Source organism: Indicator indicator, chromosome 37 (assembly GCF_027791375.1).
Source record: "Indicator indicator isolate 239-I01 chromosome 37, UM_Iind_1.1, whole genome shotgun sequence".
Taxonomy (NCBI): Eukaryota; Metazoa; Chordata; class Aves; order Piciformes; family Indicatoridae; genus Indicator; species Indicator indicator.
Window position 1 is genome coordinate 81693 of NC_072046.1, and position 22323 is coordinate 104015.

Here is a 22323-nt window from a genome sequence, read left to right on the forward strand (position 1 = left end):
AACCTCCCTAAGGGGCTCCTGGCCCCCAGCCCCAAGGACAGGGACAGGGGTGAGGTGGGCAACCCTTGCACATGCACTCAGGAGCACCCCCAGCCACCCCACAGCCACCCCACTGCTTGGGGACACCCACGGGGAGGTCCCCACATCCCTCGTGCCACAGCCATGGGGTCAGGATGGTGGTGCCCCCCACCCCCCTTCCATTCTAGGGGGACCCTCCGTGCTGAGGGAGCCAAAGGTTGCCAGCCTGGCCCCGGGGCTGGGGACCCGCGGGCACCCAGCACGGTGGCAGGAGGTGCGATAGCTGCGGGCTGGGTGCTCTGATAACAGCCCCCCCCTGCGTTATCTGGGCGCTGCCAAGGGCTCCCCTCCCTGAAACAGCCCTAGGGATTTTGGGGCGCATCCCCCCCCGAATGTCCTGTTGCCCCCCGACTGGGTGCTGCTGGCTGGGACCACTTTGCAGTGGCAGAGGAGGGCGTGGGGCACCCCGGGGAGGCACAGAGACGGGGGACATGCCCCCGTGGGTCATGTTTGCGGGGGGGTGCTGGCTCTCTGTTGAGGGTGACTCTGATTTATCTGGGGGGAGGGGGGCACACATGGGTGCCCATGGTATTCACCCCCCCCTTCAATCTTCCTGTCCCATTAATGGGGAAACACGGGCAGGATGCCAAAGTGGGGTGCTGGGAGCGTTGCTGCCTCCCACGAGGGGTTCACACCCATCCGCCCCCCTTGTTTCGGGGGGGTGGCACGCACTCCACAGACCCCAAAGGAAGGGTGATGCTCAGCATCCCCCACAAACCAAGCAGCCAGGATGGGGAGCCAGGACAGCCAAGCTCAACCCGGGAAGGGGTGAAGGGCCCCCCACGTATCCCGGGGGCTTCCCACGGTCACCCCCACCCCTTGCCCATGGGGGTCCCCCCCAGTGGCACGTCATGGCAAGGGGCTGGACCCTGCAGGGAGGAGTGGCCCCCCCCGGGATCGCTGCCCCTCCAGCTTCACCCCCTCTCTTTATATTCCCCCCCAAGGGAGAGATTTTTTTTTTTAAGGGGGGGGGGGTGTCTGGAGGCGGGGAGAGCATCAGGCCCCGCATCCCTTTTTTTTTTGGGGGGGGGGGGGGCGGCGCACGGCCCGGCGGCGTGGGCATCATCGTTGAGGGGGGGTGGGGGAGCAAAGCCTGCGCGGTGCTGGGGTTGGGGTGGCGGTGGGAGGGGGGACGACACCCACGGGAGAAGGGGCATCGCCCGTGGCCGTGGCCGTGGCAGGGCTGGGCCCGCGGTGGATGGCAGCGGGCTGCGTGCGGGCTGCCATGGCTCTGGGGCTCTCCAACAAGAAAGCTTCCTCCAGGAACATTGCCGTGGAGAGGAAAAACCTCATCACCGTCTGCAGGTGCCTGGGGGGGCTGGGGGGGGCACCATAAAACAGAGAGGGGTGGGGAGAGCAAAGGGAAAGGGGAGGGGGGAGAGAGAGAGAGAAAAGGGGACCACCGCTGTTGGGAATGGAGGAGATGGGGATGGAGATGGGGAGGGCTGGAAGAGGATGGGGGGGGGTCATACCACACACCCCCCCACCGCCCGCATCCTTTTCACCCTGGGGGGGATTTTTCTGGTGTTGCTGCAGTCGGTTTGGGGGGGGGGGGGGGGGAAGTAATTAGGTTTGGCGGCTGGAGGGGGGATTCAGATTTGGGAGGAGAAGGATGCGGGAATGGGAGCGGGGGGGGGGCGGTGGACAGGAGACAGGGGGTGGCGGGGCTGAGGGTGGTGGGATCGGGGCAGTGGGGCTGGGTGGGGGGCTGCAAGGAGAGGCGATGGAGGACACAATGACAACATGGAGGCTCCCGATGCTGGGGATGCCGGGGGCAGCCGGGTCGGGCTGGAGCGGGTGGTGGGGGGTGCAGAGGAGGGCACAGGGAAAGATGGGGAAGCTGGGGGGGGCAGCAAGGCCCGGAGGGGGCTCAAGCCGGGACCCCCCCCGCTGCGGGTGGGGGGCCCAGGAAGTGACGTCAGGGCCCCGCTCCGGGGCTGGAGGGATGGAGGATGCAGGGATGGAGGATGCCGGTTGCCATGGAGACCAGCTGGACCTGGCGGGGGCAGCGATGGGGTGGTGGGGAGAAAGAAGGTCCTGGGGGTCCTTGCCTGTCCCCAAACCCCAGGTGTGGGGATGGGGTGATGCCCCCTCACCGGCCCCATGTCAGGACCTGCTGGTGCTGGGCTGTGCTGAGAGCCTGGCCCCAGAGCTACCTGTGGCGGATGTGGGGGGCACTAGGGCTTGGAGGCATCGTGGGGTCTAGGAGATCTCAGGGCTTCTCACCATGGCATGGAGCGTCTCCAGACCTTACTGTCTTGACATGGGGACCTTCAGGGCTCATTGCTATGGCACAGGGCACTTCCAGACCCTGCTGCCATGACATGGGGAACCCCTGGATAAATTCACTACAGCACGGGGCACCTCCTGACCCTCCTGTCACGAGCTGTAGGTCTCCTGGATCTCCTCACCATGGCACAGGGCACTTCCAGACCCTGCTACCATGACATGGGGATCTCCTAGATCATCTTCCTATGGCACAGGGCACCTCCAGATGCTGTTGTCATGACACAGGGACCCCCTGAATCAACTCACCATGGCACAGGGCACTTCCAGACCTTGCTGTCATGACATGGGGACCCTCAGGGCTCCTCACCGTGGCATGGGACACCTCCAGACCATGCTGTCACAACACAGGGACCCAGACACAGGGTGATACCCCCATGCACCTGCCCTGTCCCCTGTTGTCCTGCTGGGCTCAGCGTGCCTCATATCCTCAGCATCCCTCCTCACCCAGCACGGGCAGCAGGGCGGAAGGGGAAGCCATCACCGCCCGCGCACGGCCGGGGAGGAAAGGAGCCTTTGTTCGCCTTTCCTGGCCACTTGCATGGCGGGGGAGCGGCAGCCGCCCCGCTGGGGTCCCTGGGGATGCGGGGACGCGGGGGTCAGCGAGCCGCAGCCTACGGCTCAGCCCGGAGCCCTCCTCCCACTGCTGGGCTCCAGAGCCGACGTCTGCAAAAGCGTTTTGCTCCCTGGATGAAACCTAAGGGGTGCTGGGTGCCCGTCCCCTCCCACCCGTGGTGCCCGTCCCCTCCCACCCACGGTGCCCTTCCCCCCGCCAGGTTCTCAGTGAAGACCCTGCTGGAGAAGTACACAGCAGACCCCATCGACGACTCCTCTGAGGAGTTCGTTAACTTCGCTGCCATCCTCGAGCAGATCCTCAGCCACCGCTTTAAAGGTAATGGTGGTCTGTGGGGACAGGTGCCCAGGCAGCCCCTGGCATGTCCCTGTCCCCATCCCTGTGCCATGTGGTGGGTGGGTGTCTGTGCACAGGCTGGCACCGTGGAGCTCTGGCCAAGGGGGTTTGCCATCACGGCAGCTCCTGACCGCAGCCCCTGGGTGCCCACAGGCCCTGTCAGCTGGTTCAGCTCGGATGGGCAGCGAGGGTTTTGGGACTACATCCGCCTGGCCTGCAGCAAAGTCCCCAACAACTGCGTCAGCAGCATCGAGAACATGGAGAACATCAGCACCTCCAGGGCCAAGGTCAGAGAGGTGCCAGCCCCAGCCCTGGCCCAGGCCCCTTTCCTGTTCCTGCCCCTGTTTCCATTCACATTCTGTCCCTGGCACATGGCCCCATCTCTATCCCTACCCCATCTCCAGTCTCATCCTGTCTCCATCCCAAAGCTATTCCATCCCCATCCTTAACCCATCCCTATCTTCATTCTTATTCCCATCCCATCCCCATCCTTATACCCATCTCCATCTCTATCTCTATCCCCATCCCCATCCAAACCATCCCTATCTTCATCCTTATTCTCATCCCCTCTTCGACTCCATTTCCTCTTCCCTGCCCTCCTGCAAACCCATCTCACCCCACAGGACCCCAGAGGGTCACTGGGATAAAACAGGATCTTTGGGTCCTCATGTAGGATAATGGGACCAGAAGCATCTCCTGAGTAGGGACCACCCAACCCTGGGTACCCAGAGCTCAGGGAGCAGGTGGGAGCATGGTGGAGGGACAGCTGAAGATGGCACAGACAGTGGGGGCACAGGCAGTGGTGGCACAGGCACTGGTGGCACAGGCAGTGGTGCCACCTGTGCTTAGGAGCCGGTGCCTTGCAGGGCCGGGCCTGGATCCGCGTGGCGCTGATGGAGAAGCGAATGTCTGAGTACATCACCGCAGCCCTGCAGGACAGCAGGACCACCAGGTGAGCAGCCCATGGCCTGGGTGGCCACGGACATGCCTGAGGCACCCTGGCAGCGCAAGGGGTACGGGGGTGCTGGTGGGTGCCCAGGCAGCCTCGGGTCTCCTTGCAGGCGGTTTTATGACGACGGAGCCATCATGCTGCGGGATGAGTCCTCGGTGCTCACCGGGATGCTCATTGGGCTCAGTGCCATTGACTTCAGGTAAGGACAGGTGGCACTGTGGGACGTGGGCACTCTGCCCCTGCTGGCCCTGCCCTGGCTGCACCCCCCCCTCCCCGAGCTGCCCTCACCCTCTGCTTCTTCTCCTGCCACCACTCAGCTTCTGCCTGAAGGGCGAGGTGATGGATGGCAAAACCCCCGTGGTCATCGACTACACGCCCTACCTGAAGTTCACGCAGAGGTAAGAGCTGGGGTGTCCTGTCTGGGGTGGGGGCCCCATTGTCTAGCCCCCAGCACCCTGGAGAAGCTCAGCTGGGCTTCTCCAATGCATGCCAACCATCCATCGTGGTGCCACCCCTGCTGAGACCCCTGTAATGCCCCCAGCTACGACTACCTGAATGAGGAGGAGGAGAGGGGCAGCGTGGAGAGCAGCACGAGTGAGGACAGCTCTCCCGAGCACCCCTACCTGCCCCTGGTCACTGATGAGGACAGTTGGTACAACAAGTGGCGCAAGATGGAGCAGAAATTTCGCATCGTTTATGCCCAAAAGGTACCAGGAGCTGGGATGGGGCCACCTGAGTGCCAACTCCTCTGGGATGCTCAATCCCAGAGCATCTCCCACTGCATCCCTGCCAGCCTGGCGGTACCCACAACCCTTCATCCTGCTGCTGTGGTGACACAGGCCTGTCTTTGGCACCCTGGGTGGCTCGGGGGTACAGCTGGCACAGCAGGGAGCTGCTGATGGTGATCTCATGCAGGGCTACCTGGAGGAGCTGGTGCGGCTGAGGGAGTCCCAGCTGAAGGACCTGGAGGCGGAGAACAAGCGGCTGAAGCTGCGTCTGGAGGAGGTGATGGTGCAGAACCAGCTGGAGAAGAGGGAGCTGGAAGGTGTCATCCTGGAGCTGCAGGAGCAGCTGTAAGTAGGGACCAGCCACTGATGCCAGGCCTGGCTGGGCACTGTGGGTAGGGGGGTCTCTGGAGCCTGGATGCTCTGTGAGCTCTGGGTGGGCCCCCAAGGCCCCCCTGACCATGAAGGGTGGTTCCTGACACCCCATATGCCCTGTGGGGTGTGATGGGTGGTGAGTTCTCAATGCCTGGGTGTCCCATATGTCCCCTGGGACACAGTGGGTCCCCAGTGACCCCTCTGCCCCATGGGATGTGATGGGTGGCAGGTCCCTGGTACTGAGGTGGGACACAAAGAGTGTCCCACATATCCTGTGGGATGTGGTCGGTCCCCAATTCCCCATATGCCTTGCAGGACATGAAGGGTCTCCAGTGTTCATTGTGTCCTGTGGTGTGTCCTGTATGTCCTGATGCCCAGCACTGATGGCTGTGCTGGGTCCTGAGCACTCCACCTCTGCTGCAGGACGGGGCTGATCCCCTGTGAGAACCCACAGCTGACCCAGCTCTCCAAGGAGATGGTGACCCCCCTGGTGAACCAGTGGCCCTCGCTGGGGACCCTCAATGGCAATGAGAGTGGCTCGGACAGCAAACTCTACAGGAGGTAACCCCTTTGGAGGGGCCAGAGTCACCCTCAACCTGCACCCAGCATCTTATCTCACCCCGGGCGGGAGGGAGTCTGCCCCGGGCAGGGGATGTGGAGGAGGGCTGGTGGTGGGCCCGTGCTGGCCCTGGGGCCCGTGGGGCAGGGGGGCTCAGCGCCGTCCCTCCGCAGGCACAGCTTCGTGAGCACCGACCAGCTCTCGGCCGAGAACAGCCTCAGCTCCGACTCCCAGCGCCTGGGCGAGGGCAAGCGCGAAGGGGAGCCCTGGGGGCCCTTGGGTAAGACCCCCCCCCTCATCGTAGGGTGCCCCGCAGGGCTCAGCACGACCCTCCACACACACACACTCAGGCACCTTGACACCCACCCCTCCCCTCCCAGAAGCCCCCATCCTCATGGCAGTGATGCAGTCCCATGAGTGCAAGGACACCCAGGTCCAGCCCTGTGAGGTGGTCCCCGTCGTCGTCGTCCCCGCAGCGAGGCCGGGGTGCAAAGTCACAGCCCCTGCACCCTGACCTTGTCCCCCCACTCTGTGCCCGCAGGGAAGGACCCCACGCCCTCCATGCTGGGGCTCTGCGGCTCCCTGGCCTCCCTGCCCAGCTGCAAGTCCCTGGCCAGCCTCAAGTCCAACGAGTGCCTGGTGAGCGACAGCACCGAAGCCAGCCCGACCCGCAGCCCCAGCTGAGACCCCCGGCCCCCTCGCTGCCCCCTGGCTCGGGCCCCCGGCCCAGCGTCGCGGCAAAGGACTGACCTCGTGTTCCCTCACCTCTCGCCATCCTGGGACCGACGAGAGACTTGCTGAACCCACCGGGGAGGCTGGGGACAGGCATCCCCCTCCCTATGTTGACATCCTGCCCTCGCTGCATCTTGGACCCCCAGCCCGGTTCTTGGCTGGAGACATGGACCTGTCGGGATGGGGGATGCTGGACTGGGACCTACGTGAGCTGGGGATGGGGTGGGAGGGGTGAACTGTGCTCGGGGGGCGGGGGGGAACACACACTGGGAGTGAATGCTGCTGGGGAGCAAGGTGTGGGGGTTCAGGGCCAAAACCCCTCCAGGGCTGAGGGTCTGGGCAGTCTTGGTATCCACCCTGTTCAGCCCTGGGCATTCCCCTTGGGCTTTGCTGTACCCAGCTCCCCCCAGGGGCTGCAGGGGGGCTGGTCTGTCCCTCTCTTTTGGGACGAGCTGTAGCAGCATCCCCAAGACAGGGACAGCCCCCCCCCCTCCCTCCCCTGGGTTTCGGGTGATTTTGGTTTTTACTTCAGTCCCATCTGCCTTGTTGGAGCAAAAGAAATCAATAAACACAGCAAGACAAGGTGGCCTCCATAAGCTCCCCCCAGCCAGGAGAGGGAAAAGGTGGGACAAGACCCCATGTCCCCCAGCCACGAGGTCTTGCCTGAGGCAAGGGTGGTAGGGGCAGTTCAGTGAACCTCCTCCAGCTCCCCAGGGCAGGGAGAACACCTTTGGGACAGAGCAGGTCAATAGTGGGGAAGTGCTGCAGGGGGAGCAGGGAGGTCCTGGGGTCTCCTTCCCCCCTGGTAAAAGCCCAGCAAGGACATGGTGGGTGGCACCACCATGCCCATGCCCACTGCGGTCACCTGTGGGAATGTCTTCCCCAGCCATGCAGGGAAGAGAATCTTTGTCCTAAGAGACAAATAATTGCTTTTATTTAAGAAAACAAGAGAAATTCCCCCCTGGAGTCCCATGGCAAGCTGGAGCTGTGCCCATACCAAGCAGGCTGCTGGGGCAGAGCCTCATGGTGAGGGGACAGGGAAGGGGCAGAAGTTGCCAGAATTCCTGCCAGCCTCTTCCCCCGAGAGCAGCAGTGAGGTTTGTCCCCGTGCAGGGTCCAAGCTCAGGGCCAGGCAGAGGACAGAGACACCACAAATGGGAGGAGGAGAGGTATGGAAGCCAGAAGGTCCTGACATGTCCCCATGCCATCCAGGGTGGGCAAGGGGATGCTGTGTGTGACTGATAGTGAGCAGGAGCAGACCTCTAGCTGGAGCAGGGATTGGGAGTCTCGGCCGTTGCACAGGGAAGCCCCCTCCGAGGGTTTGGTCCTCGATGGAGCCCCATCTCCCATCTCCTGCTGCCTTGAGGCTCCTGAGGCACCTCCTCGTCGCTGGAACATCCATGAACCCAGCAGCAACATCTGTCCAGCCTCCAGGGATGGGCACGGGGGCTCCACACCCCCCTAGCGTCACAGCAGCAGGCACAGATGTCCCCCAGTGCACAGGACAAAGGCACTTGGGCTTTGCAGAGCCGAGTGCGAGTCGCTGCTCCCGGGGCAGGGGGTGTGGGTTGGCACTTGGCACCCAGGGCACCGGAAACATCCAGCCCAGGCCCAGCTCACAACCCTGGCAGCCGCTCCTGGTTCAGCTTCTGGAAGAAGGTCTTGCCAAATTCGTAGGTGCTGATCATGATGGCACAGGCAGGTGCCACCTTAATGACACGGGGCAGGAAGCCTGCAAGGACAAGCTCGTTATGGTCCCTCAGTGACACCAGCAGAGTCCAGTCCAGGGCTGGGGGCACATTGCCTTACCTGCAAACAGCCCCCGGGCACCAGACTCGGCCCGGATCCGGCGCAGGAGCAGCCACGTTGAGGAAGGCTTGGAGGCTGTGACTGTGGGGAGAAGGGAGTGGGTGAGGATACAGGGGTGTCCCTATGCCACCAGGGAACACCCCAAGGCACCCACTCGGAGCCCACCCCCTCACCTGGGTGCACCTCGCTGGCTCCCAGCTCAATCTGCCGCTGGGTCTTCACCACATCAAAGGGCAAGGTCAGCACTGCAGCCACCTGCGGGGAGAGCAGCCTGGTGGTGAGGGGACCTCACTGTCCTTGTCCAGTGCTGGCTCTGCCATCACCTCCTGATGCTGTCCCAGCCCTGCCATGACCTCCCAGTGCTGTCCCTGCCTATTTCAGGCTCTGCCATCACCTCCTAGTACCACTCCAGCTCCATCCCTTGCTGCCCATGGGGACCATTCCACCTTCTTCCCGCTGAGCAAACCCCAGGGCCCCAAACTCACTGTCCCCGAGATGGCTCCGGACGTGAAGCTGATCATGAAGGTGGCCTCATCCAGCCCAGCCTTCCCACAGAGCCACTCCTTCACCAGCTCATAGTTAAACCAGTAGAGAGCTGGGAGGGAGACAAAACCACCAGTGCTGTGAGGGGGGCACCCTGAACACAACAGCCTCCCCACCTGCTGGTGCCACTGGTGGCCCTGCAGCCATACCTGAGAAGGGGACGTCCCGCAGCACGGTGGGTGCCCAGCCCCTCCAGAGGGACAGCCAACCATCCTGGGCCACTGCTGACTGGATGCAGACACCCAGTTCCCGGTAGCTGAGCTGCCTGGACTGCATCTTGGTGCGGATGAGCTCCAAGGGGCTGATCACCGTCACCGCCCCCACTGCGACAGGGGACAAAGCCCATCAGCTCCAGCAGCCAGAACAGAGCCAGCGCAGCTGGGTGCCCAACGTGGGCTCCCAATGCCTGTGAGGATGCAGGGTGGGCACAAGGGGACCCCTGGGGAGGAGGGGTACTCACTCCTGGCGAGGGCACCGGCCAGCAAGGGGATGTGGTGCCCGCGGCTCCCCGTCTGAGCTTGCAGATAGTCCCGGAGCTGGTCATAGGTGGTGAAATAGATGGCAGTGGCTGGCACAGCCATGACCCTGTGGAGGAGGAGGGCTGTGAGGGACAGGGGCTGGCAGGAGGCTTGGGGAGGATGCCCATGTGCCCAGGCAGGCGTTAGGCACCCAGATTCCCCCCCAAGCAGGGTCCAAACTCACAGGGTGGGGGGCAGGCCACTCCACAGAGACCTGATGCCCTCGTAGCGTGTGATCTTCACAAAGGCATCCTGGGGAGAGAGCACAGCCCCAGGGAGAAGGGTCAGAGGGGGAAGATGGGCAAATACCCTCTGCAGCAAGCACCCTGACCCCTGTCTAGGGCAGAGAGGCCCCTGCCCACCCTTCCTGTGCCCACAGCCCCTACCAGTGTGCCGTTGAAGCGTGTGGGAGCCTTGTACCAGGCGGCGCAGCCGTTGCCATTCTGGCAGACGTACAGGTGGTCCATGAGCCCATTGCAGTAGAGGAAGCACTTCCCTGGGGGGGGGGGGTGTGACAGCATCACCATTAGACAGGAGACCTTTCCCTTCTGCCCTGTGCCCAGCCTATTTGATCCCCAAACCCACTGCTGCTTCTAGGAAAGCCAAACCTTCAACACCCAAGGCTGGTGGGGAAAAGCCCCAGACGGAGGCCAGGAGAAGGAAAACCCTCCAGCAAGGGTCCAGCCATGGCCAGACCCATGGGTTGGGGGTCATCCAGCCTCATGCAGGGCCAGCAGCACAGCAGGAGCCAGCTTCTGACTCGCTTGACATCAGCTCTGCTGCCCTGGCACAGTGGGAATCCGCTACAGTATGGCTCCCACACCATACTCTCAGGCCAGGCAGTGCAGAGCAAGCAAGGCGGCAAAGATCCAAGGGGACTTTGACAGGACAGGAGGACCACAGACAGCCAGGCCTGCTGCACATCAAACCCTCAGGCCAGCCCCAAAGCAGGGCTGCAGGAGATGCTGTGGGGCTGGGGACAATCCCATTCCCCACAGCAGACAGCAACATTCTCTCAGCCCAAGAGCCCAAACCACCACCAGCAGGGAAGCGAACCGGGGCCAGGGCTTGGCAAAGCGAAGCCGCTGGTGGCAGGAGCTGCCCACAGCCCCTGGGTATTACTCACATCTGGCCTGCTGAGCACCCCAGGGCACAGATTGAGCTGGCAGTGCTGAAACACACAATGGGGATAGGCTGAGCGATGACATGGGGGACATGCTGCCACCACCCCAGGCTGGGACACGTCTGTGTTGCAGCTCCAAGCCAGGCAGTTGGAGAGCTCCGTGGATGAAGGGGCTGGAAGCCCCCACAGCCACTTCCCAAATGGTCTTTACTGTAACTAAACCAGACCACTGGGACCAGCCCCACCTCCATGACCCCAGAGGAAGAGGGGCAGATGGTGAGGGCTGGAACCCATGGGGTCTCTCCTGCTCAAATGAAGCTGTGGGGAGCATCATGGAGTCAGGTACAATGGCAGTGGGAATTAGAGCAAGCACCTGGAGCAGGCTGAGCCCTTAGACTCCACTCCCCAGCAGGCAGGGGGCTGCCAGGCATTGGCACAGGGCTGTGGAGCAGGAAGGATGGAGCCAAGCACCAGCCTGGCTCCCCTGGCAGGGCCCCCTGAGCCCGTCAGGATGAGGGGCCCATGGTATCCTGCCACCTCGTGATGGCCCCATGCTCAGGAGCTGAGAAACCCTGGCCACCAACTCTGGCAACTGGGTGACCCATCTGGGCTCCTCAGTGGCTGACAGGGCAGGGGGTTGCTGGCTGGAGCCCCCCACCTTGGTTACCTTTGGAGAAGGGAGTCCTCTGGGCCTGCAGCCGGATCTTCACCACGTCCAGTGGTGTCACTGAAACGACACCATCCTTTAGACACCTTGCCCGTGCCAACCCCCCCAGCACGGTGCCCACCCACTCCCTGGGGTGCTCACCGAAGAGGGAGGTGAGGATGGCTCCTGTGCCCGAGGCCAGCATCTGCTGCAGGGGCGTGATGGCCCCGCTGGGGCTCGGCGACGTCTTCTCAGCCATGGCACTGGCTGCCTGCAGCACACACCAGGGGAATGCTTGAGGTTGGGGGATGAGGGGGGGGGTCCCTGCCCGGGGATGAGCGATGCCCCCCCCCAACATGCCCACTCCATGGGCGCAGGGAGTTCTGCCCCACTTCTGGCAGTGCTATCGGCACGGCACAGGGCAGGCGCGGCCCCCCCTGTAATCGTGCTGCCCCTTGAGGGGGGACAGCGACAGCTTCTGGGGCCAGCACAGCCCCGATAACACCCCCCGCCCAGGCCCCACTGCTGGCAGGGGGCCCAGCCTCGCTGGAGGTGGGGACAGTCCGGGCCAGCCTTCAGCCTCCTTGGGGAAGGAGGATTGTTCACTCCCAGCACTTGGAAAATTAAGGGACAGGAAGTAGCAAAGTCCAAAGGGCAGCCGTGCTGAGACCCCCCCCGAGACGGCAGCAGAGCCACGCAGGGGGAGAACTGGGGGACATCCTCCTCACCCCAGCCATGCAAGCTTGCAAACATGCTTCTCAAAAAGGGTTTGCAGAGCAAAAACCTCCTGCGTGCCTCCCCCTTGCCCTTCTGCTTCCCTCGCTGAGGCTTGGCAAGGCTGCGGCCCCCAGGGCCAGCACTTCTGCCCTCGGGAAGCCGGGGCCATCGCACCCTTCCTGCGAGAGGGGGACGTGGAGCAGCGAAGAGGACACGGAGCAGCGAGCCAGAGCACGCCGTGCAGCCTCCGGACCAGCTGCTCCCCCTCGCCGCAGCCCAGGGATGGTCCTCACCACGCCGTGGCCATGGCAGGAGGGTTCCAGCCTTCCAGAACCCATCGATTTTTTTTTTTCCCCCCAAAGCCAGAGAATGCAGAAAAAAATCTCTTCAGCATCTGATTCAGCAATTCACAAGGTCAGAGCAGTCATAAATCTCCCATTTACAGCCTTCGGACTCGTTCAGTGCCCAAGGCTGCGAGCAGGGATAGGTCCATCCCGCAGCTGCACACACCAGCCCCCCTGGGAGAGCTGGGTGCTGGTGGTGGGGTGGGCATGGGTCCCATTGTACCTGTCATGGGATGGTGCTGAGACAGCACTGAGCCCTGGCATGCTGCCTGTGGGCCACATAGCTAGTGCCAAGCCATGCCATGGGCAGGGCACCCAGCCCAGGGCTGGATCTCTCCCTTCACACAAAGTCTTATGCAAGGGAGGGGGAAGGAAATCTCTCCTTCTCTGCCCTGCAACACTTGAAAGGCTTAAAACGTGCTCTTTATATGTGGTATTTGTACATGCCACAACACGGCCACCTCCCTGGGGAGCGGAGCACCTCCCGGCCACCGGTGAGGGCTTCCCAGCTGTATCACAGCTCCTTGCTCAACTAGGAGCTGTTCCTTTTTCCATCCAAGAAAAACAAACAAACAAATAAATCAAGCCCCTAAAACCATGATCCAGACACCCCTGTGCCAGGTCTGGAGCACTGGTGGGTCTGGGAACAGTGCTGGGATGCTGGGGGAATGCAAATGGCTGTTTAAGATGATAAAGTGAAGAAATTCCAAGGGGCAGGAGGAGCTCAGCTGCCTCTTCCCGTGCAGGAAGGGCCCAGCTGGATGTCCAAGGGGGAACATTGAAGGAAATCCTGCAGACAGACCCCTCCGGTGCCTCCCAGTGCCTGGTCTGCTCCAGCCTAGGGCTGCCAAGCTGCGTTTTCCACCCGCCCCTGCCCCCGGCGTTCCTGGAAGGGCCCCAACAGCCCCGGGGGCCTCATCTTGCCAGGGTACAGCCCCGCCCGCACTGCCCTGCTTGGGGCAGGACCTGGGCACTTGCCGGGACAGGCAGAGAAGGCGACCAGGGCTTCTGAGGAGGGGTCGGCCACGGTTCAGCCCCCCCACACCGAGGGTGGGCTGGAGGACAAACCACGCACCCTGTGTGCCCCTGGGCTGACCTAGTGACCCCCACCCCCAGACTGCAGCTTGCACCCCTGAGGTCTGCACCGCCCCTCCAAGGTTTGCAGCCAACCCCCTCCAGGCTCGCAGCCCCCGGCCCAGGGCTGTGCCCACTCCACTGCGGTTTGCAGACCCCCTCAAGCACTCACCCCCCTCCGCAGGCGCTGGACCACCCCTGTGCAACTCCCCTCAAGGTTTGCGCCCCCTCCCTCGGGGCTCATGCCCCCCAGCCCAGGGCTGCAACCCCTCCACTGGGGTTTGCTGATCCCCCCAAAGACCCGATCCCCTCTGTCGGAGTCTGTACCACCCCCAAACACACGCCCCCGCCTCCGCAGGCGCTGCACCTACCCTCTCAGGGTCTGCAGGGCCCCCCGCCCTAACACGCCTCCAGGCTTTGCACTCCGTGTCCTGAGGCTTCCCTCCCACCCCAACAAGGCCGGCGGCGCGGAGGGGACCCCCCGCAGCCGCATGTACCCCCCAAAACCAGCGTACGACCCCCTCCACCGGGGGAAACTGAGGCAGCGGCTGCCGGGTCAGTAGGAAGGTCACGGGGGCAGGGGGGGTCACCGGGAGGGGGGCCCTCTCCCCACCTGCTCATTCCAGCCAGACGCGGCGCTTCCCTCCGCCGGCACCGGGATAGGGGCGGGTGGCGGCGCCTTTAAGGAACCCCATGGGTGCCCCGAGCCCCACGGCCGCGCGCCGGCCCGCGCGCCACTTCCGCTCCGCCCCGCCCCGCGCCGGCAGCACGCGCGTGCGCCTCTCGGTCGCGCGCGTCACGGCGCCCCCTGCTGGCCCGGCGGCTGCAACCGGCGGCGAGAACCCGCGTGGTGCGGGAACGCGCCTGGCGCCGCCAGTGCTGGGCGGGGGTGAGCCTGCCACACACACTGCAGGGAGAGGGGTGAGCCTGGCACAGAGACTGCTGGGATGGGAATGAGCCTGGCACACACACTGCAGGGAGAGGGGTGAACCTGGCACACTCACCACACTGGTAGAGGGGCACCTTGAACATCCCCTGTGCTGGAAGCCTTGGGGCTGGCACATTCACCACCCCAGGGTCACCAGGGTTTGCATGCTGGTTGTGCCAGGGCAAGCTGGGACGTGGGACTGGTCTGGTGCCCAGCATGCCAGACCTGCCCTGTTCTGTGCTGCTTCCTGAGGCATGCAGCCAGGGCCTGCACTGCTCCACTGCTAATGAGGGGCAGAGCCTGATAGCCCCTGCCAGCCAAGCTGGCCCTGGCACAGCGAGCACATGATCAACAGCCATGGAATCACAGAATCATTTTGGTTGGTAGAGACCTTTCAGGGGTTGAGTCCAACTCTTAACCCACCACATCTCTGCAGCTTTGAAACCACTCCAGGGATGGGGATTCTACCACTGCTCTGGGCAGCCTGTTCCAGGGCTTGACAACCCTTTTGGGGATTAAATTCTTCCTCATGTCCAACTAAACCTCCCCCGGGGCAACCACAGCTAGGACACAGCAAGATGCTTCTACAGCCTGGTCCCACCAGCACCAGGACCAGTTCCTCTGAGGTGCTGCTGCAGGGAAAGGGAAGCACCAAGAGCCTACTCGTACCCCACTCTCCCTTTTAAGGCCCAAGGGGAGGAGGTGGGAGCCAGCTGGGGCCTTTTAACCCAACCCAAGCTGAGGAGGAAGAGGAGGGGGTATCACAGCCTATATAGTACTGTTGGTACAGTATAATATTGTTGGTGTGGGGGGAATTTCAGCTCACACTGACACACCATAATAGCCCCTGGAGGCTGGCCTGTGGGAGTTTTTTGGGGGGGTCAAGAGACCAAATAAAGGCAATACAGTCTGGTGAGAACTTTTTGAGATCTTTGCTGTGTGTTGGACAGCTGGAAAATCTCTTCTATTAGAAGGCTGCAGGTTGTCAGCCCTTCTGCTCAAGAGGGGCTTTATTCATGAAGAAGCATGAGAAGAAGGTTCTTAAGTCCTTTCTCTGGTCTCAGAAGAAAGATGCAAAAATGTGCTGCTGCATGTAGAGGTGCAGCCCTTGCTGTGGTGCTGGTGGTGGCTCATGTCTCTGTCAACAGCTACAGGCACTGGAAGCTTCTCTTGATAGTTCTACATGGCCCTTTAAGAGTTGTGGCTTCACTTAGGAACTTGCCTTGGCTGGGAGGCTAAAATTCTGTCACTTGCTCTATGTAGGTGCTCAGGTTTGCTCCTTGTCATGTGTTGGAAGTACCTGGGTGCCCTATGGAAAGTTCTGAGCCCTTTGTGCAAAGAAGTGAGCCCTCTGTGGTGGTCCTGCTTCTGGTGGTGGTCTTGCTTCTGGGGTGGTCTTACTTCTGGTGGTGTTTTAAAGCTAGAGAAGAGGCTTTAAGCTTGCTTGGCTATATGCTGGTGGGAGAACAGCAGAGCAGTGCTGAAGGGTGACCTTGCTGCTGGTGAAGGTGCTGCCTGATGCTGTAATGAGAGCTGATAACAGCAGATGGCTCTCAAAGCCCCTCTGAAAGCTGGGTGGAGGCTGCCAAGGAGCACAGGCACTGGCCTGGCACTGTACAGCTCCAGCAGGTAACAAGTGGTGGCTGGCTGGGTGTGGGGGGCAGAAAAAGTGGGACAAGACCACGGTGGTGCTGCAGCTGCTGTGCCCTCCTGGCGACCCGCAGGTTCCTGGAGACTGTTTTTTTGCGTGCGTGTGCAAAACCTGTCAGTGGCAGTGCATGATGCAATCCTCTCCCTCATGCCAGGGTTGAGCTCTCGCTCTGACTCAAGCTCAAGGAGCGGAGGCTGTGCTGCTGCCCGCACCCCGCTCTGCTCCTCTTTGAGCGCCATCCTGTGGCCAGAAGAGGAAAGACTCAAGGACAGGCAGTCCGCAGATGGCCACCAGCAGGCTCTGCCCGGAGCAAGCAAGCAGGAGCGATTTAGAGCTTCAGCGTCTGCAGACGCAGCGGTATTTGGCGAGCAGCCTGTTCCACCCCAGGGCGATGTTCCCAGAGCTGTGGTGGCTGCTCTCCGCAGGGGGAAATTGCCTCCTGGCTGCCGGTGTCTCTGAAGTCTGTCAGTGAAGGGCACAGCTAATGCCAGGAGCAGTGGTCAGGCTTCAGCCTTGCGAGGAACTGCTGGCATCTGGGTCGAGGTCGTAAACAGCCCCGGGGTTGTGCGTGAGGGAGAGGAGCTGCTGGGGCTTAGTCTGCGTGTGCAGACACAAAAGGATCCTGAAGTCTCTGCCAGCAGTCGCTGCCCTTCCAGGATACCAAGGCCAAGGGAGTCTTGACTTTGTGATGTGAGGCCAGGAACCTCTTAATTCCCACAGGCTCACATAAGTGAATGCATCCTGTAACTCCCCGATGAGTCAGCTCTGCCTCTTAGACGCAGGCTTGAAACGGTCTGGAAAGCCTCTTGAAGCAGGCAATTTAGAAATGGAATAATGATTCATTAAGGAAAACGCATCCTTAGGGCTGCTGGGTCTTGTATCTTCTGTTTGCAGTTGTTGGGCTCTGCATGCCTCAACTGATAGGGGAGGCGGGGAAAAAAGGAATTACCTTTTACTTGCTGGGGTGGTGGCAAGAGGGTCTGAGTACCTCAGTCTGAATTTGCCAGCTCTGAGGTGATCAGAGGAAAGCGGGGAGTTGGTTTTCCCCTGCACAGTGCTGCTTAGGAGGGGACCTCGCTGGCTCTTTGTGCTGAGTCACAGCCTGGTCGCTGCCTGCCCGCCCTGACCCCCGGGGGTGTTTCTGCCTCCGATTTACATCTCGGCAGGGGATAGAGGGGGTGGATCCTGCTCCCCTTGCCTGTGACGATGAAATTCAAGTTGACTTCAGCTGGAGGGAACCGTGTCGGGGCTGCAAATATGTGCAGTTTGGTTTCGACTTGGGAGGAACGGAGCCGGCTGGGCTCACATCTATCCCCTGGTGAGCTGCAAAGTTCCACGCAGTCAGAGCCGCCGGGGAAGGTTTGCAGGAGCCTTGTTCTGGTTTGAGCAATGCCTGCTGTGTCTGACAGAGCACAAGGACGGCTGGGAAACCGCTTGTGTAACACCCAGCTCGGGGCTTCGGAGCCCGGAGAGCTCCTGGAACGCAGCTGGCTCCTGGGCAGCTGCCAGGGCTGCATTAGCGGCGGCCGTGCCCTGGGCAGCGAGTCTGGGAGCGGCGTCTGCCTGAGGCTTCCTTACTGAGCAGGGGTCACCCTATGGGCTGTCAGCCTGCACCAGCACCTGCAGCTGATCAGAGAGATCAATCCTGTCTCCCTGCTGGAAATCATTCTGAAAGCCATTATCCCATTTTCTATTTTTTTTTTTCTTCAGGTGAACTTGAAGGGCCAGATGGCAAAAGGGATCTGAGCTGTAATGGAATTAAACTAGTGCAGAACTGGAGTGTTTATTCCAGCTAGGACCACTATGGTTTTGCCAAAGCCATCCTTAATCTGAGTTAAGTGACTGAAATGAAGCAGCTTGTGGTCAGATGAGGCCCTGGGGACATTAGGCTTAAACCCACTGCAGCCCAGAATTCCCAACACAGTCCTGCTGCTCAGTTCCCACAGCAGGTGAGGCCTGACCAGTCATCTCCTACCTTCTGTATCACCTGCCTGGGAACACCTGGATATGGTGTGGAACAGGTTACAAAACTCAGCTGTGGGGATCATGAGCCCTGTTTATGGATGAGGAAACAGGTATGGAAGCTAAAGGCTTAATGCTTCCCTTCCTTTATAACTCAATGTTACAAAACAGTGTCCTGTTTGTAGCTAGCAGCATAGTGAGCAGAAAGAACAGGCAAAAGAAGCCTGGATCAAGCTGGAAGGGTATGATAAGTTCACAGATCTTTTATCCTGTAACCAAACCCACTCTGTGCACACCAAGTGGGCAGAAGAGCTCTGTGCAGTAATTAAACCTTGCCTCAGCTGTCAGCCTGCTGTGTCTACAGGTGAGGAATGTGCCCACAGAGTGTTTCTCTGCAGTTCCTCTTGGCCAGCACAAGATCTGTTGATTACTGTGAGCTCATTCCACCTGGGGCTCAGAGTGCTTGGCTGCACTGCAGGACTTGGGCTGTTCCAGCAGTTCCTGTAGCATCTGAGTGTTGCTGCAGCAGCAGTAGCACCCTGCATCCATCCAGGGCAAAAGAGTGGGAGCAGGGAGCAGAGGTGGACCTGAGATGTGCTCCAGAATGAGTGTCCTGCTGCACAGCAGGAATTGGCATCCCAGGAGTGGATCTGCAGCAAGCTGGAGATCTGTGCTAAGATGTGGGGAAGGAAGGCACCTGAATAGGAAGGAATTCTTCTCCCAGCTGGGGAGGGAGGGTGGTGGCATCTTAGAATCATAGAATTGTCAGGGTTGGAAGGGACCTCAAGAATCAGCCAGTTCCAACCCCCCTGCCATGGGCAGGGACACCTCACACTAGATCAGGCTGCTCAGAGCCACCTCCAGCCTGGCTGCAAACACCTCCAGGGATGAGGCTTCCACCACCTCCCTGGACAACCTGTGCCAGTGTCTCACCACCCTCATGGGGAAGAATTTCTTCCTGATGTCCAATCTGAATCTCCCCACTTGTAGTTTTACTCCATTCCCCTCAGTCCTATCACTCCCTGACACCCTCAAAAGTCCCTCCCCAGCTTTCTTTTAGCCCCCTTCAGATACTGGAAAGCCACAAGAAGGTCTCCTCAGAGCTTTCTCCTCTCCAGACTGAACAGCCCCAACTCTCTGTCTGTTTCCACAGGAGAGGAGCTCCAGCCCTCTGATCATCTTTGGACACGTTCCAGCACATCCATACCTTTCTTGCAATAGATATAGATGTCCCACCTGGGGGGAGTCGTCTCCCTCATTTGGCATGGACACTCAGGCTGTGTTTCTGGCCCTGCAGGGTGCTGAAGAGGAAAAACTGGATGTAGATTTGATTATTTCTTAGCAGTAATCTTATTTCCCAAGCAGATCCATGTGCTGCTGTTTTCCTGAACACAGAATTACACAGCAAGAGGCTGGGCCTTTGCTCATTGTACCCTTAGGGCTGCTGATGAGCCCTGAGGAGCTTATTTTCAAGTGCTGTGCCCCAGGGCCAGGGCAGGAAGGTGACTGCCGTGCTGGAGGATGACTATGGAGGAGCACTGCTGTTCCACCTGGGGCTGGCAGCATTCTGGTCTGCTTAATTCTCCACCAGCCTTTGCCAACAGGCCAGAGAGTGTAAAAGGAGAAGAGAAGGCTCAGGGGAGACCTTATTGCTCTCTACAACTACCTGAAGGGAGGTTGTAGCCAGGTGGGGGTTGGTCTGTTCTCCCAGGCAACCAGTGGCAGAATGAGAGGACACAGTCTCAGGCTGCACCAGGGGAGGTGGAGGTGAGGAGAAAGTTCTTCACAGGAAGAGTAATTGGCCCTTGGAATGTGCTGCCCAGGGAGGTGGTGGAGTCACCATCCCTGGAGGTGTTCAAGATTGGATGTGGCACTTGGGAGCCATGGTTTAGTTGTTGTGAGGTGTTAGGTATTAGGTAATAGGTTGGACTTGATGATCTCTGAGGTCTTTTCCAACCTGGGTGATTCTGTGACTCTGTGGAGAGTGGCACTGCCTGAACATCACCTGACTGGCTAATGATGTGTTCCTGGTCCCTGGTTTCTTGGATCCAGAAGGGACTCTGTTCCTGGTGAGCTGGGAAGTCAGGCAGCCCAAGCTGAGCTTTGAGATGACTTCAGGAAGCCAGGTGTCATCATCCTGAGTACTTTGTGTTAAGAAATGAGGGTGGGGAGTCTCTTTTGGTTCTGCCATCTTTAGACATGTTAGAGGATGCTGAGCTGATCCACAGCCACTCTGGTGTTCCTGGCACACCTGGCCTGCCTGCAGGAAGAATTGCTGTTTCAGAGCTGGACTCCAGCTGCTTGCACCCTAAGTTCAAATGCAGCTTTGCTCCCTGTTACCTCACAAGGATGGATCTCCTTGTAGCAGTGTAGTAGTTGCTTTACAATTCCCAAAGCAGTGCTATTTTTTTTTTTTTTTGGAGGAGATATGTCTCCAATTATTCATAGTGGATATTTCCTAGCTAAAAAAAAAAAAAAAAAGGCAGAAAAGAGGCATTCCTCTGGTTCTAGCTGCCTTGCCTGTTTCTGCTGACCTGAGAAAGCCCTGCTTCATGGTGGTGCATATTCATGAATCCACTTTGCTTCCCCTCATATGTCTGTACTTTGGACTTCTGCAGTTATTGATACTGTAGTAAGAGCAGAGCTTTGGCTCTCCACATGGCTGGCTACAACACACCTTGAGACCTTAATTCCAAGCTAAGATGGACCATTCCCAACCCTATCTGCTTTTAAAACCCTCTGATGCTGTAGATTCACATCTGTTTCTCTTTATCCCTCTTGAGCTTTCTCTGTCACAACCTCTGCCAGAAGCCTGTTCTTGGCCTGGACATTTGCCCTTGAGTTACACCTCCCTGTTTCTCAGGTAAAACTGAAACCTGGAGCCTGTCTGACAGGAGATCCCTCCTGCAGTTTCTCCATTAAATCCAACTGCCAGGGATGCTAAGCCTCCAATGCAGGGCAGGAAGTCCATCGAGGGATCTTCACTGTGTCCATGATGTTCCCAAGCAGAGCCAAGGCACCTCAGTTCTCCTCCAAATGAAGCAGGCCAGGTGAAGAGGAATCTTTTGGGAATGCAATTTGATTCTTCAGCCTCATCTTCCACTTCCCAGTGTTTCAGGCTGGGTTGTGGGTCCTCTGTTGGGTAGTAAGGGAATCCCAGTGCTCCCCAATGCCTCAGTGATTAACATGTCACCTGGTGACTCCTTCCCACAGGTATCTGCTGAACCAGATGCTAATTAAAGCTGCCCACCACTGTTCCTCCATGCATGCTGTGGAATCCCATTGCCATTGTACAGTAGTGGGAGGTGTGTGGTTAATGGCTGCAGAGCTTCCTGCCCTGTGTAGGAGGAGGCTGCTTTCTCTTTGTCAGAGTGGAGCTTACCAGTGGATGAAATCAAACCTGGCTGGCTGCACAGTGTAGCTGCTGTCAGGGGGCTGGTGAGGAAGGTAAGGAGATGCTGCCAGCAGTTAGTGAGCTGTTGGTCTCTTCATCTCATTGGATACTGAGGGCAAGTATTCCAGTGGGCTTTTCCTTCCCATCTAGTGGGTGACTTCTGACAGGGCAAGCCTTCATTTCATTGTAAACCCCACAGGTGCTCAGGAGGTGGTCTGCTTCTTGCTTTCTCCCTCTGTCATACAAGCCAGTGTGTCCCAACTGCTCCTGCAAGCATCTCCTAACCACTCAAGGCAGAATGAAGTCCTCCCACACTTACCATGCTAAGCTGTTGGCCCCCTGAGTGGTACTTTCCCAGCAGGTTGCTTCACATCTTACAGGAATAAGACCAAAGTTAACAACATCACATATTTGCTCCCAATATTCCCCTCCTCCATTCCCTGTCTCCCTATTGCATTTTGCCCAACTTCATAGCTGTGGTCTGGCATCAACCCACACAGACTGGGGTGGGTGTGTGTGGTCTGTGTGCCCTCCAAGAGCATCTGCCACACACACTGTGTGTTCTTGAGCATGCTGAGGGCAGCTGAGCACAGCTGGACTTGAGACAGTGAATCCAGCTCTTCAAGCAGTGTCTGGTGAGGTCCTGGGAGCAGGTCAACAGAAGGGCAATGAAGCTGGTGAAGGGTCTGGAGAAAGGTCTGGTGAGGAGCAGCTGAAGAATTGGGGTTGTTCAGCCTGTAGAAAAGGAGGTTGAGGGTAGACCTGGCTCTCTACAACTCCCTGAAAGGAGGTTGGAGCCAGGTGAGGTTGGGCTCTGCTCCCAAGTAATGTGGCAGGACGAGAGGAAGCAGCCTCAAGTTGCACCAGGGGAGGTTCAGGTTGGGTTTTAGAAGGAACTTCTTCACTGAAAGGGTTCTCAAAGACTGGAACAGGCTGCTCAAGGCAGTGGTGGGACCCCCATCCCTGGAGGTGTTTGAGAGAGGCAGAGATGTGGTGC

At 59.8% G+C, this 22323-nt stretch overlaps 2 protein-coding genes across 5 annotated transcripts; one reads left to right on the plus strand and one right to left on the minus strand.

Annotated features, from left to right (window-relative positions):
• The first annotated feature begins 1276 nt into the window (after positions 1 to 1276).
• On the plus strand, positions 1277 to 6569 carry RUNDC3A (RUN domain containing 3A). Of its 2 annotated transcripts, none has more exons than XM_054396524.1 (11): positions 1277 to 1383; positions 3141 to 3256; positions 3398 to 3561; positions 4141 to 4226; positions 4336 to 4425; positions 4544 to 4624; positions 4768 to 4933; positions 5142 to 5299; positions 5750 to 5887; positions 6059 to 6165; positions 6427 to 6569. In XM_054396524.1, exons 1-11 carry the CDS (start codon positions 1277 to 1279, stop codon positions 6567 to 6569), a joined length of 1356 nt encoding a protein of 451 aa, XP_054252499.1. The 2 variants fall into 2 exon arrangements, with proteins under 2 accessions (XP_054252499.1, XP_054252500.1); XM_054396525.1 differs by having other exon boundaries at positions 3428 to 3561.
• Positions 6570 to 7552: 983 nt separating this feature from the next.
• SLC25A39 (solute carrier family 25 member 39) lies at positions 7553 to 14028 on the minus strand. 3 transcript variants are annotated; one of them, XM_054396404.1, is made up of 12 exons: positions 14005 to 14028; positions 11419 to 11527; positions 11278 to 11337; positions 10614 to 10658; positions 9874 to 9983; positions 9672 to 9739; positions 9430 to 9554; positions 9086 to 9292; positions 8912 to 9021; positions 8600 to 8681; positions 8427 to 8507; positions 7553 to 8349 (listed from the first exon to the last, which is right to left on the minus strand). In XM_054396404.1, the coding sequence occupies exons 2-12, from the start codon at positions 11513 to 11515 to the stop codon at positions 8234 to 8236; spliced, it is 1101 nt and encodes a 366-aa protein (XP_054252379.1). In that variant the 5' UTR covers positions 11516 to 11527; positions 14005 to 14028; the 3' UTR covers positions 7553 to 8233. The 3 variants fall into 3 exon arrangements, with proteins under 3 accessions (XP_054252379.1, XP_054252380.1, XP_054252381.1); XM_054396405.1 differs by lacking the exon at positions 14005 to 14028 and having other exon boundaries at positions 9119 to 9292; positions 11419 to 11550; XM_054396406.1 differs by lacking the exons at positions 10614 to 10658; positions 14005 to 14028 and having other exon boundaries at positions 9119 to 9292; positions 11419 to 11550.
• Positions 14029 to 22323: the final 8295 nt, after the last annotated feature.

Bases quoted from the DNA above. Each gene is read 5' to 3' on its own strand.
- RUNDC3A (XM_054396524.1), top strand. From the start codon at position 1,277: ATGGCAGCGGGCTGCGTGCGGGCTGCCATGGCTCTGGGGCTCTCCAAC. The intron at 3,257-3,397 runs GTAATGGTGGTC...CCATCACGGCAG, and splicing joins CCTCAGCCACCGCTTTAAAG to CTCCTGACCGCAGCCCCTGG. The intron at 4,625-4,767 runs GTAAGAGCTGGG...TAATGCCCCCAG, and splicing joins TACCTGAAGTTCACGCAGAG to CTACGACTACCTGAATGAGG.
- SLC25A39 (XM_054396404.1), bottom strand. From the start codon at position 11,515: ATGGCTGAGAAGACGTCGCCGAGCCCCAGCGGGGCCATCACGCCCCTG. The intron at 9,740-9,873 runs GTAGGGGCTGTG...CTCTCTCCCCAG, and splicing joins CACGCTTCAACGGCACACTG to GATGCCTTTGTGAAGATCAC. The intron at 8,350-8,426 runs GTAAGGCAATGT...TTGTCCTTGCAG, and splicing joins TGCCCGGGGGCTGTTTGCAG to GCTTCCTGCCCCGTGTCATT.